The 14,681-nt window shown below is 38.3% G+C and overlaps 1 protein-coding gene across 1 annotated transcript in view; it reads left to right on the plus strand.

Annotated features, from left to right (window-relative positions):
- Nucleotides 1–6,159, plus strand: part of LOC115211081 (uncharacterized protein C1orf158 homolog) — a 12,923-nt gene extending 6,764 nt beyond the window's left edge. Inside the window, exons 2-3 of the mRNA XM_029779971.2 lie at nt 1,280–1,559; nt 5,887–6,159. Of these exons, the coding sequence (XP_029635831.1) occupies nt 1,280–1,559; nt 5,887–6,113 (507 nt within the window). The 3' untranslated portion in view covers nt 6,114–6,159. The remainder of the gene's footprint in view (nt 1–1,279; nt 1,560–5,886) is intronic.
- Nucleotides 6,160–14,681: the final 8,522 nt, after the last annotated feature.

Raw genomic sequence — 14,681 nt, forward strand, 5'->3', positions numbered from 1 at the left:
TTCCTCGAGAATCGCTGCTACGTTATTGCCGGGAGGTACGACGGCGGACTCGGCATTCAAGCTGCCTTTACATTTGGTGAGGGCCAAGGTTCCTACTTGCAACATTGGCAAAAATTCAGAGGAAGCTGAAGTTCTTAGACAGTGCTGTCTCACTGTATGGGATGAATGCACAATGACCAATAAGGGTGCCCTTGAGGTACTGGACCAGTCACTGAAAAGTATCAGGGATTCTACAGCTTCTATGGGTGGTGTAACTCTATTGCTTTCAGATTTCCAGCAAACCCTTCCTGTCATCCCTAAAGGGAGCCGGGCTGATGAAGTGCGCGCATGCCTTAAGTCATCCACATTGTGGCTCCAGGTTAAGACCTTAAGCCTAAGCACAAACATGTGTGCACACTTGCTTGGTGATAGCATGCCTGCAGCATTTGCTGAAGACATTTTAGCCATTGGAGAAGGCAAGGTCTCTAGGAATGATAGGGGTGACATATCCATCAATGAACTTTGCAACAACGTGGACAACCCTTCCAAATTTTTGGAAACAGTGTTCCTCAATCTGGAAAGTAATTATCCTGGCCCCCAAAAACGTAGTTGTCAGTGCTATCAATGACCAGCTGATAAGCTCCGGGTGAGGAGTGCATCTACAAATCGATTGACCGGACCTCTGACCTCAGCGAAACTGCCCAACCCACGCCAACATAAAAAGCGGACGTTAAACGATGATTATTTTATATATATATAGGCACAGGAGTGGCTGTGTGGTGGTAAGAAGTTTGCTTCCCAACCATATGATTCAGGTTCATTCCCACTGCGGCAATTGTCATCTACTATAGCCTCAGGTCGACCGAAGCCCTGTGAGTGGATTTGGTAGACAGAAACTGAAAGAAGCCCATCGTATATATGTATATATATGTATGTATGTATGTATGTATGTGTGTCTGTATTTGTCCCCCCCGCCATCACCTGACAACTGATGTTGGTGTGTTTACGCCCCCATAACTTAGTGGTTCAGCAAAAGACCCCAATAGAATAAATACTAGGCTTACAAAGAATAAGTCCTGGGGTCGATTTCTTCGACTAAAGGCAGTGCTCCAGCATGGCCACAGTCAAATGACTAAAACAATTAAAAGAATAAAAGAACACACACACATATATAGAGAGAGAGAGAAAGAGAGAGTATGCCACAGAATCTTTTATGTTTCTGAAACTCATTTATTGAAATAACTTTAGCTATAGCGTATGTAAGAGTGTACACATTGTACTTTATACATTTCGCTTTCAGTGGAACAGAGACCAAGCTGAAAAGGCAATATGCCAACGACCAAAGACAAGTTCATATCTACCTGATAGACAGAAAGCTCTCCAAAACAAACAGAGGAACAACACAGGTGTTGGAGACGATCTTATAACCAATTACAGCGAAATATATGACAATAATCAGATTACAATGTATGATGAGGATTATAACCAACGATGGAGAGACAAAAATTTACCGACTTTAAGAACCTGGAATTTTACACACGATGCCTGGATTCCTGAAAAGAGTGACCATCCTTATTTTGGTAAAGTTCCCAATATTTTATTACTGTCTTCATAAACATGTATAGCCCTTTAGCATCTAAACCAGTCATATCTGGCCAAAATATTCTACCTGTTTTAGGTTTAAACTGGCCAGATCCAGCCTCTAACTCCTACTTTACGATGTCATTCTAAAAATAAACAGTCAGGAGTGGGTGTGTGGTTAGTGGCTTGCTTACCAACCACATGGTTCCGGGTTCATTCCCACTGTGTGGCGCCTTGGGCATGTGTCTTCTACTATAGCCTCGGGCCGACCAAAGCCTTGTGAGTGGATTTGGTAGACGGAAACTGAAAGAAGCTCGTCATATATATGTATATATATATATATTTATATATATATGTGTGTGTGTGTATATGTTTGTGTGTCTGTGTTTGTCTCCCCAACATCACCTGACAACTGATGCTGGTGTGTTTACGTCCCCGTAACTTAGCGATTCAGCAAAAGCGACCGATAGAATAAGTACTAGGCTTCCAAAAAATAAGTCCTGGGGTCGATCTGCTCGACTAAAAGCAGTGCTCCAGCATGGCCACAGTCAAATGACTGAAATAAGTAAAAGAGTAAAGGAGTAGTCACATCATTGAAATCTTGAGGTTACAAGGTAATGCATGGTTAATTCTAAACAATGTGACCAAAATAATTATTGCATTTGATAGAATAATATGAACACTAAAGGTTTAATTCTGTTTATGCAGTTTTTGCCTCAAGTTATTTACTTTTTACTCCAAAGACTATATGGTACAAGACTGAAGCCTGGTGCAGCCATCTGGTTTGCCAGCCCTCAGTCAAAATCGTCCAACCCATGCTAGCATGGAAAGTGGACGTTAAACGATGATGATGATGTAATTAGAAAACAAAGTTGTTCAGAGCAAAGTTGCTGATGTTGATTTAAGCTAATCGTCACCATTGTCATTTAATATCTGTGTTCCATACTGACATGGGTTGGATGGTTTGACAGGATCCGATAAGTCCAAAGACCAAGCCAAGCTCCAGTGTTTGCATTGGCATGATCTCTATGTCTGGATGCCTTTTCTATTGCCAACCACTTTACTATGAGTACTGGGTGCTTTTTTTCATACCACCAGCACTAGTGAGGTTATCATACAACTTGCAAGACTACAGAATTTATTGGTTGGTAGGCATTTATGCAAGGAGATGATGAGGTTAGAATATGATAGGAGGAGGGTGGAGCAAGCAGAATCTTGTATAAGAGCTCTGTGGTTACTCACCTTTAGGAGAAAGTGCGAGAATGATCAGCAGGAGCTGCAAGTCCAGGGAAGTCCAACTAAGCATTTTGTCTGCTGCAATCTTCTGAGTTCAAATTCCGCCAAGGTCAACTTTGCCTTTCATATTTTCGGGGTCAATAGATTAAATACCAGTGAAATACTGGGGTCGATGAAATTATCTAGTCTCTTCCACCAAATTTCAGGCCTTGTGCCTATAGTATAAAGGATTGTTATTATTATTATTATTCATTTAATGTCAGCTTTCCATGCTGGCATGGATTAGACAGTTTGATTGCAACTGGTGAGCCAGAGAGCTGTACCAAGTTCCAATCTGATTTGGCATGGTTTCTATGGCTAGATGCCCTTCCTAACGCCAACCACTCCAAGAGTGTGCTTGGTGCTATTTACATGACTTGCAGCTGGACTTCCCAAGTGGGAGGTGAGTAGAAGTGTGTTGGGACAGAGGAACTAGGTAAGTGGGTATGTGCAAGGGATTGGAGATTGGGGAGAAGTAGGTAACAACCCTACAGAGTGGATGTTGGGAGTGATAGATGACCAATGATGTATGAGAGTGGAAGCATGTAGCTTAGTGTGTCGGACTCATGATTGTAAGATTGTGGTTTCAATTCCTGGACCGTGCGATGTGTTGTGTCCTTGAACAATACACTTCCTTTCACATTGCTTCAGTTCACTCAACTGGTGAAAATGAGTAATCCTCTGACAAACCGGCCCCACCATCCAGGTAGAGAATATATATGCTGTGGAAACCAGCCCTATGAGTCTATATGAAAGCAGCCCTATGAGTCTATATGAGAGCAGCCCTATGAGTCTATAAGACTCAGGAAAAAGAAAGAAAAATAATCATGTATGAGTTGGGGAAGGTAGAGGGATGCAGAACAGTGGGGAGGTGCAGCAAACTTTAATATGCTAACCACCACAGCCTGTTACTGGTGATGTAACATATTTTTCATGGTCAAGTTCAATCCCCATCTTGAGCAAATATCTTCTACTGCAGCTTGAGGTTGTCTAACCCTTTCATTACTGTATTTATTTTGAGATGCTCTGTGTTTCTTTTAATTACTTTAAATATAACAAAGAATTTAGTAAAATAACTAGTGTTTGGAACCTAAATTGTGACTAAGGTTTGGTGGAAGATTTTAATTCAAAACTTATGAAAACAAGACATTTGTACTACAGAGCCAGAGCCGGTTTCAGCTGGGTTGGTAACGAAAGGGTTAAGAATTGTTTCTCTATTATATATTTTAACTATTTTGTTACCATATTCTGTTGAGATGCTCTGTGTTTCTTTCAATTAATTTTAAATATAACAAAGAATTCAGTAAAATAAATCAGTTATCATCAAGCTAGCGTTTGGAACCTAAATTGTGACTGAGGTTTGGTGGAAGATTTTAATTCAAAACTTATGAAAACAAGACATTTGTACTACAGAGCCAGAGCCGGTTTCAGCTGGGTTGGTAACGAAAGGGTTAAGAATTGTTTCTCTATTATATATTTTAACTATTTTGTTACCATATTCTGTTGAGATGCTCTGTGTTTCTTTCAATTAATTTAAAATATAACAAAGAATTTAGTAAAATATTTCAGTTATCTTTCAGTTAGTGTTAGGAACCTAAATTGTGACTAAGGTTTGGTAGATGATTTTAATTCAAAACTTATGCAAACAAGACATTTGTACTACAGAGCCAGAGCCGGTTTCAGCTGGGTTGGTAACGAAAGGGTTAAGAATTGTTTCTCTATTATATATTTTAACTCTTTTGTTACCATATTCTGTTGAGATGCTCTGTGTTTCTTTCAATTAATTTAAAATATAACAAAGAATTTAGTAAAATATCTGTTATCTTTCAGTTAGTGTTAGGAACCTAAATTGTGACTAAGGTTTGGTGGATGATTTTAATTCAAAACTTATGCAAACAAGACATTTGTACTACAGAGCCAGAGTCAGTTTCAGCCGGGTTGGTAACAAAAGGGCTAAAGTCCTATGAGTGGAAACTGATAGAAACCTGTCATGTTTCTGTGTGTGTTTGTGTGAATGAATTTATATTTCTCCTATTTGTATGTATTTGTTCACAGATTGTAAACATTGACTTCGCTAATGCTGTCGTTTGCTTTACAGTCCACCACAAAAGCTCATTCACACTTCTCGACATGTCTTAACATGTTGCACAATCTTCATAAATAAAAGACTCTTTTCCCACAATTTTGTTTGTTCCTAGTTTTCCGCATAAAACATGTCTAAGCTATTTGTTGGTCAATAGACTGGGAGATTACTATGTCACTTGGAAATACATTGGGGTCTGTACCAAGAAGGGTGTCCTGCAGTAGAAAACTCTTCCTCAACATACTCTTGTCTGACTCATGCAAACAAAGAAAATTTGACATTATTATTATTATTATTATAATATAATATAATGAAATTATTGTATACAGTGCTCAGGTGCACCACAACTTGTCAAAAGTACGTCTAAAGCACATGCAGTAATGTACAAATGTCTGGAGAGCGAACAATGCATGAGTCAGATACATGCTTGTGTATGTATGGAGGGGAGAAAATCAGGTGTAGTGTTGGCGAATCTCAGGGAACGTGGAAGTTTTGAAGGTTGCAGTGCTCCGACAACTAACAACTGATGCCAGCAGTTTGTTCCATGCTTCAGCAACTCTCAGCGTGAAAAAATGTTTCCTAAAGTCATGGGAGCTGTGCTGTTTTCTGAATTTGTATGAATTTGTTAGACAGAAAGTATATAAAGCCCATCATGTGTGTGTGTGTGTGTAAATATGATCATCATCATCATCAGCAGTCTCCTGTCTTTCATTAATCTACGCTCCCAAATACTAAACGTGTCCATAACCTGTACACTGAGTAGTTCTTATAACTTGCATCAGCGTTCTGCTATTTCTGTATTTCAGTTTTCAAAATGGAATTGGGTACATTTATTGTAAGAGACACTCGTCTCAAATAGACCTGAGTAAAATAACATTTACTGTGAATACATTTCCTATTTACCCATAAATCTAACTGGGATTGTAAGAACAATCCTAATGCTTCCGATTAAAATTTTCTACTTTCAGGAGCCCCAACACAATTTGGTTTGCTTAAAGCTTTAAGGAAAAAATGGGTCAAAAATCTGAGAGATGATGAAGATACATATAATACAATTTATCGGCTTGACTTTACAAAATATCCTCCAGAAAAATTTGTGCGCAAACACGCTACCTGTGTAGCTCCATTTGCTCGAGCAGAGAGAAGATTTGGAAACTTACCATGTATTTTTCCTCACCTAACAAACCATCAGTAATTTTTTTACTATTTATACCTGCTGTATAAATACATTTGACATTATTTGTACTTGTGACTTTGACATTATTTTACTCTCAAAAATATCTTCCACAAAACTGTTGCTGTGATTTCAGAAATATGCTTATTCTTTTGTTAATGTTTATTTTTTTTCAGCTCAAGATCTACAAATCAACAAACTGTTAAGCATATATAATTTTTCCTAAGTTCAGAAATTTGACATTTAAAAACTTGTTCAGTTCAATCAGACGTCTATCATGGTTACTAATATAAACGAAACTAAATTTATTTTAACTGGTCTGACAATCAAATACTAAAGGTTTTAATTTGTTTTTTTATTTATATATATCTTTTAATGTTGATTTATTTGTTATTTCATTTCATCTATTTAATTTTTCTTGTGTCATATCTATCACTTGAAAACATTTTTATTACGGGTCATCCTCTCCACAACCATTTTATTCGCTGTCTGTATCGTCTCATAAGTTCATCTTCTTGTACCTTGAGAGTTTGCTCTGGCACCCCATTACTATCATTGTTATCGTCTTCCCAACTATATGGTTTGGGGTCCAGTTCCCCTGAACAACCCTGGGGCACATATTTCCTAATATAGCTCTGATCAATGCCTAGTGAGTGAATTTGTTAGACAGAAAGTATATAAAGCCCATCAAGTGTGTGTGTGTGTATACATATATATATATATATAGGGAGAGTTTACGAAAAAAACAAAAAAGACAAAGACAGGTGGTGTACAAAACAAACAGATGTATTAGTATAACGCTCAGGAATAAAAAAAAGTCTTTTACATTTCGAGCCTACGCTCTTCTACAGAAAGGGACACAGAAAAAACAAGGAGAGAAAAAAATACGTGTAGTGGCTAACGATCTATCATGGCGACTAGTGCCGGACAGAAGGGTCAATAATATATATATATTATTGTCATTTTAACATCCACTTTACCATGCTTATTATGGGTCGAATGGAATTTGTTGAGGTGGGTTTTTCTACACCCTTTTGCCCTTGTTGCCAAACCTCACATTTTTGCAAGTAAGGTAATATTTCTCCATGACCGATTGCATTTTCACAGAAAACTGGAAACAAAGGACACCGCTTGTATGATGGTGACATTCATTTACAGCTATCAGATGTCAAGGCAAGGTGATATTAATGCACTCACACACACACATATATATACTAGCTTAAAATCCGTACTCTGGGCAGACTTTTATGCTGGCTCCTGCGGAGGGCTAATTTGACCTCTGGCCAATTAGGCCCCAACAGGGCTAAATAGCATGGCTATGTCTATAGTGACTATATGCCCCAGTGATGTTTGATCAGAGGTTAAGGATGGATAAGAATTAATTCTGTAATGCAATCATTCTATTGTTCCAGTCCCAAGTTGAATTCCAACTTGGCCAATTTGTCCCAAAGTTCTTATCTTGACATAAAATTAACGAAGCAAATGCCATTTATCTCCCCCTCGACCTCTGACAAACACCAACCAAGATGGCGTGAATCAGTCAAGCTTTACCTGCTAGAAATAGCAACCCAAATGCTTTTAAATCAGATCCCAATGCTGGATGTTCAAGACCTAAATGAAGGGCAGATTTTCAATCCTGGGATTGTCCTGATTCCAAAAAGATATAATCTCTATGTAGACTGAGAAGCAAGATGTGGAGGCGCAATGGCCTAGTCGTTAGGGCAGCAGACTCGCAGTCAGAGGATCACAGTTTCAATTCCCAGACTGGGCATTGTGTGTGTTTATTGAGTGAAAACACCTAAAGCTCCACGAGGCTCTGGCAGGGGGTGGTGGCAACCCCTGTTGTACTTTTTCGCCCCAACATCTCTCATTCTTTCTTGAGTAACACTGCAATGGACTGGCATCCCGTCCAGCTGGTGAGAACTCATACGTCATAGAAACCAGGAAACCAGGCCCATGAGCCTGGCTAGGCTTGAAAAGGGCACATAAATAAAATAAAGACTGAGATACAGGGGTCCCAGATGGACAGACAGAATTTCGCTTTTATTAATATTTAGTGGTTAGGGTGTTCAGCTCATCGCCACAGGGTCACGAGTTCGATTCCTAGTGGCATGTTGTGTCCTTGAGCAAGACACTTTATTTCACGGTGCTCCAGTCCACTCAGCTGGCAAAAATGAGTAGCACCCATTTTTCAAAAAGGCCAGCTTTGTCACACTCTGTGTTACACTGAATCTCCCTGAGAAGTATGCGAAGAGGTACGCATGTCTGTGGAGCGCTCAGTCACTTGCATGTTAATCTCACAAGCAAGCTATTCCGTTAATCAGATCAACTGGAACCCTCGTTATCATAAGCGATGGAGTGCCAGTTATATGTATATATGCACAAACGGGCTTCTTCCAGTTTCTGTCTACCAAATCTACTCACAAAGCTTTGGTCAGCCTGGGATTTTAGTAGAAGACACTCGTCCAAGGTGGCATGTAGTGGTACTGAACCTGAAACCATGTAGGTTGGAAGCAGATTTCTTACCACACGCCCATGCCTGCACCTATATATGTATGTGTGTGAATGTTGATATTGTGCACACACAAAAAAAATGACTGAGCTACAAACCAATAATCTAATAGCTCCCTTATTAAAAAAAAGATATTAGTCTCAGCAACATGTATTTATCTAACCCATGCAAGCATGGGAAAATGCATGTAAAACAAAAGGATCTCAGTGAACAGATGTTTCAATGCCAGTTATATGTGACAAATGATATACAGTTAGTGTATATATCATTGCTATTGTGTTAAACTGTCATATGTCCAAATTTGGGCAAATGCGTTTTTTCAATATTTATTTTTACTTGCAATAGCCAGTTCTTTTGGTCTTCAGATGCCAAAATATCAAAAATTGTCAAAGTGTAGTACAACTATTTTTCGTTTTCTAAAAAAGAAATGTTTCGGACTTACGATACTTTTGCACAATAGCAACGACATACATACATCCTTTGTGTCCTGCTTTTCATTTTATTTCATTTGATACATTTATCCTGTCACCAATGCTACTAGCTGGCATATACAGGTGCTTACATTTATCAAGTATTCACCCTGAATTTATTGTACCTACCTTACATACATACATATATATGTGTTTGTGTGTGCGTGTAAGGGATGTGCTGCCTGGGTAGGCAATACCTACCTTGATAAAATAGATCGATAGTAATTTTTTCCTTTTATGGCAAAACATGCACCTAATTCAATAAACTTATGAAGGTTACTCTAATTACTATGCATAAAATATAAAATATTTTATATTTTTGTAGATTAGTTAGGTGTAATTTGCCCCAGCCTTTCAATTTCAGCATAATACTGCTGTAGTACATGTGCTGTGTACATTCCTACAATGTTTGCTTTACGCGCTATAAAGGCAGATGTAAATTTGCCTACAACTCAGTCATGCACCTGTGTTTTACTGCATAATTGTCACCAACTGCCTACCCTGAGTAATTACTGACAGCATGTGCCTGATATATATATAAGCAGGCATGGCTGTGCAGAAAGAAGTTTGCTTCCCAACCATATGGTTTTGGGTTCAGCCCCACTACAGTCAAGTGACTTCTGCTATAGCCTTGGACTGACCAAAGCCTTGTGAGTGGATCTGGTAGATGGAAACTGAAAGAAGCCTGTTGTATAATGAGTGTATGTGTGTTGTTCCTCCCACCGCCACTTGACAACTAGTGGTTCAGCAAAGAAGACCAATAGAATAAGTACCAGACTTAGGAAAGTAAGTACTGGGGGTCGATTTGTTTAACTAAAAGCAGTACCCCAGCATGGCCGAAACAAGTACCCCCCCCCAAAAAAAAAATTAATAAATCCAGTGGACAGAAGCAGACATTGTCATCACCTCCATGATACCCAACATTTGAAGGGTGCTTTTTACATGCCATATTACACACACACACACATATATATATATGTGGCACACAAGAAAACCATCCGAACGTGGCCGTAGCCAGTACCGCATCGACTTGCCTCCGTGCTGTGGGCACGTAACAAACACCATCCGATCGTGGCCGTTTGCCAGCCTCATCTGGCACCTGTGTCGGTGGCACATAAAAACACCATCCGAGCGTGGCCGTCTGCCAGCCTCGTCTGGCACCTGTGTCGGTGGCACATAAAAAACACCATCCGAGTGTGGCCGTTTGCCAGCCTCGTCTGGCACCTGTGTCGGTGGCACATAAAATCACCCACTACACTCTCGGAGTGGTTGGCGTTAGGAAGGGCATCCAGCTGTAGAAACACTGCCAGATCTGACTGGACTGGTGCAGCCTTCGGGCTCCCCAGACCCCAGTTGAACCGTCCAACCCATGCTAGCATGGAAAGCGGACGTTAAATGATGATATACGGTTTAAGTAATTGAGATTCAAGTGAATTCTAATGAATTCACATGAATATGGTCCTTAACTAGGATGCACCGGAAATCTATATGGTATTAACCATACGATAAGTGGGGTGATTACAAATAGGAAAAAAGCAACAAGAATGGATCAAAATATCGGTACAATTGTTTCGTACGAGGACATCTTTAATAAGCTACAAAAAATGCAGTAAATATAGATGGCTCGTACTCATCAGCCGAAAAAACATCAGAGATTCCCAAACATATATATATATGTGATGGACTTCTTTCAGTTTCCTTCTTATTTCTTTATTGCCCACAAGGGACTAAACATAGAGGGGACAAACAAACGTATTAAGTTGATTATATCAACCCCAGTGTGTAACTGGTACTTATTTAATCGACCCCGAAAGGATGAAAGGCAAAGTTGACCTCGGCGGAATTTGAACTCAGAATGCAGCGGCGGACGAAATACCACAAAGCATTTCGCCCGGCGTGCTAACATTTCTGCCAGCTCACCACCATACCAGATCCACTCACAAGACACTGGTCAGTGAAGCCTATACTAGAAAACATTTGCCCAAGGTGCTACACAGTAACACTGAACCGAAAACCACACGGTTGGGAAGCAAATTTCTAAATACACAGCCATGCTTGCATCTGCCTCTTGATACACTGGGTTCAAAACCCCTGGATTTGAAACTAACATGAATTGAAGCTTCATAATTATTGTAGGTAGGTCTGCTAAATGAAACAGATTGAAATTACTGGCAAGCATTACTCATAAAAACATGTTCCACATATAGAAAAATATGAAAATATTTTATTTCATAAAAAAAAACTACAAAGAAAGGGAATGTCATATCTATGACCACTTAGATCGCAGTGAACTGCAATGGCTAGCAACAATATTCAGGCATAACATTAGCTTCATTTTAACAAAGTCCCGTTCATTTTTATAGATCAGTAGTACAAATATACTCTGTATACAGTGATTGATTTATAACAGAAGTAAATGGAAGTAATGTTCAGAGAAAGTTTACATGAAAACTACATATGTATATATATATATATATATATATACACAAATAAGAAAATGGAGGAACAGATTCATTCCAAACATCGACTTACAGATATTACCAATTCATACTATTTATTTATTAACTACATAAATAGGAACCTCAATACATCTGACTAATATAGGCAGAATGAGATACCTTTATCTACAGGCTGAAACAGCTGTAAGATCTATTTTATGTATATTATTCTTATGGTATTATTATCTTACATATTGATGTATATTGTTTTGTTTTGTTGGATTTGGATGTTCCTATTTATGTAGTTAATAAATAAATAATATGAATTGGTAATATCTGTAAGTCGTTGATTGGAATGAATCTGTTCCTCCATTTTCTTATTTGTATTCTGAATTTGAGGTAAAATATTTTACCTTCGTCCATCTAATACAATAAATGAATTAATTGCAATGCAATTATAAGCATTTATGTATTTGCCATTTGGGTGCTTCACCAGCAGTATATTGGATAACTGATATCCCATAGTGGGTTACACTCATAACCCCTATCTCACTTTGTACTTATATATATATATATATATATATGTGTGTGTGTGTGCCCACTTTCAGTGCATTTTGGGGTGTCAGCATTCAGATTATTGTCAAAGGTAATGCTTATTTATTCACATTATTTCATAGTTTCGAGATTTCAATGATGTATGATGTAATTGTTTTTAACACGACATTGTACAGAAGGTTTGAGAGGCTGGATCTGTCTGGTTTGAAAATAAAATTAGCCAGACCTGGCCTCTAGGTTGGATACGGCCGCTTTGAGCATAAAACAGGTAGAATATTTGGACCAGATATGGCCATTTTAAATCCTAATGGGTTAAAAGTAGTAGTATCAAATTAATATAAAGAATCAGCTATGATAATTATAGCTGGTTTTTAATAGAGTGTTCTTAGTTGCAAGTGTTTGAGCCAAATTATGAGTATTGCCCTCCCTACTCTATCTAAGCCATAAATTTATTTTCTTGTTTTAAGTCAGTGGTTCTCAACCAGGGTCCATATACGATTTTGGGGTCCACGCAACAAAATAATTGGGGATCCACAACGGTATTATAAGGGTCCCTGAAAAACTTTTGCTTTAGAAATTTTGAAAGAAGTTTCTATAAAACTAGCTTTTAAACATTGAATGGCTTTGGGGATTCACCGGAATAAAAAAATAATCAAAAGGGATCCACAGATAAAAAAATGGTTGAGAAACCTTTAGGCGCAGGAGTGGCTGTGTGGTAAGTAGCTTGCTTACCAACCACATGGTTCCTGGTTCAGTCCCACTGCGTGGTACCTTGGGCAAGCGTCTTCTACTATAATCTCGGGCCGACCAAAGCCTTGTGAGTGGATTTGGTTGACGGAAACTGAAAGAAGCCCGTCGTATATATATATATATATATATATATATATATATATATGTATGTGTGTGTGTATATGTTTGTGTGTCTGTGTTTGTCCCCCGAACATTGCTTGACAACCGATGGTGGTGCGTTTACATCCCCACAATTTAGCGGTTCGGCAAAAGAGATCGATAGAATAAGTACTAGGCTTACAAAGAATAAGTCCTGGGTTCGATTTGCTCGAATAAAGGCGGTGCTCCAGCATGGCCACAGTCAAATGACTGAAACAAGTAAAAGAGAGTAAACACTGTTTTAAGTGATACTAGTTACTGTTACTAACTCAAAAGGATAAATACATTACATGCAGAAAAATTTGAAGACTTATTTATGTTAATAGTAATATCCCAAGCTCCAAATCTGAGTGAACTAAACAGTTTCCCAAAGATTAAACTGTAGTTCCTTTCAGCACTAACTCAGCAGATCTTTGATGGCAAACAACTGAGCAAAAGACACTATGAGTCTTTCTGTAACTTTCAAATTTAAAATTGTGAGGTATGCTGTCAAGTTTTAAGACTTAAAACCGAATAGTTTTGAGGGGGGGGGGATTAAGGCTATACATGTCTATGGAGTGCTCAGTCACTTGCAGGTTAATTTTATGAGCAAGCTGTTCCATTGATCAGACCAACTGAACTCTCATTGTCATAATTGACAGAGTGACAGTCACAGAGGCTCTGTAAAGGGTCATAGGTACTGCCTTCCACCCTTGACTAAAAGATAAAAATAAAATATTTGATAGGCAACACAATGACAGTATGATCTGGGCTTTTGGCTTTGTAGTAGCACAGAACATTAAACCTCATTATTTACACTCGACGGATATTTGTTGTTAACACGTTTCGGCTGATATGCCCTGCAGCCTTCTTCAGGTGTCTTGGGGAAATTTTGAACCTGGGTTCTCATTCCTAAGGTATTTTTCGATGTTAATATTATTGTTGTTAGTGTTCAGGTCACTGCTTGGAATCGAACTCAGAATCTTGGGGTTAGTAGCCCGCGCTCTTAACCACTAAGCCATATGCTCACAATTCCAAGCAGTGACCTAAACACTAACAGTAATAATAATAACATTGAAAAATACCTTAAGGTATATAAATACCCAGGTTCGAAATTTCCCCAAGACGCCTGATGAAGGCTGGAGGGTATATCAGTCGAAACGTTGTGTTAACAACAAACAAGATGAGGACAAATATCCGTCTAATGTAAATACTGTACATAATTCCTCATCTCTAGAACTGTATTAAACCTCATAATTGAAATCTACATTAAAATAGAGTCTAGGTGTATGTATGTATTTTAGAATAAGGCACACTGAAATGGAAGGTGAATTAACCAACTATAATATAGTGTAAGACAGAAATGTGCAAGATGAAAAGTAGAAAAATATTTTAAAATTTAGACATGAATTTGCAGCAACCTTTTAGCATTTAAACCAGCCAAATCTGGCAAAAATATTCTACCTGCTTTATGTTCAATCTGGCCATATGTGGCCTCTCATACCAACCCTACAATATCATTGAAAAAATTAAGTTCCGTCATCAAAATCTTAAAGCTGCAAGATAATGCACGATTAATTGAAAACAATGTGAATGCTTAAGGGTTAAAAAGATTGAGTGACAAGGTAGAAAATAACACCTAGTTTAAATTTCTTATACATTGAGATGGACCCTAAATCAGAAATATAGCTAAGAAATAATTCTCATGAAAGAATTATAAATATTTTTTTTAATGACCGTGATCAAT

The sequence above is a fragment of the Octopus sinensis genome, linkage group LG4 (genome assembly GCF_006345805.1).
Source record: "Octopus sinensis linkage group LG4, ASM634580v1, whole genome shotgun sequence".
NCBI classification, from domain to species: Eukaryota; Metazoa; Mollusca; class Cephalopoda; order Octopoda; family Octopodidae; genus Octopus; species Octopus sinensis.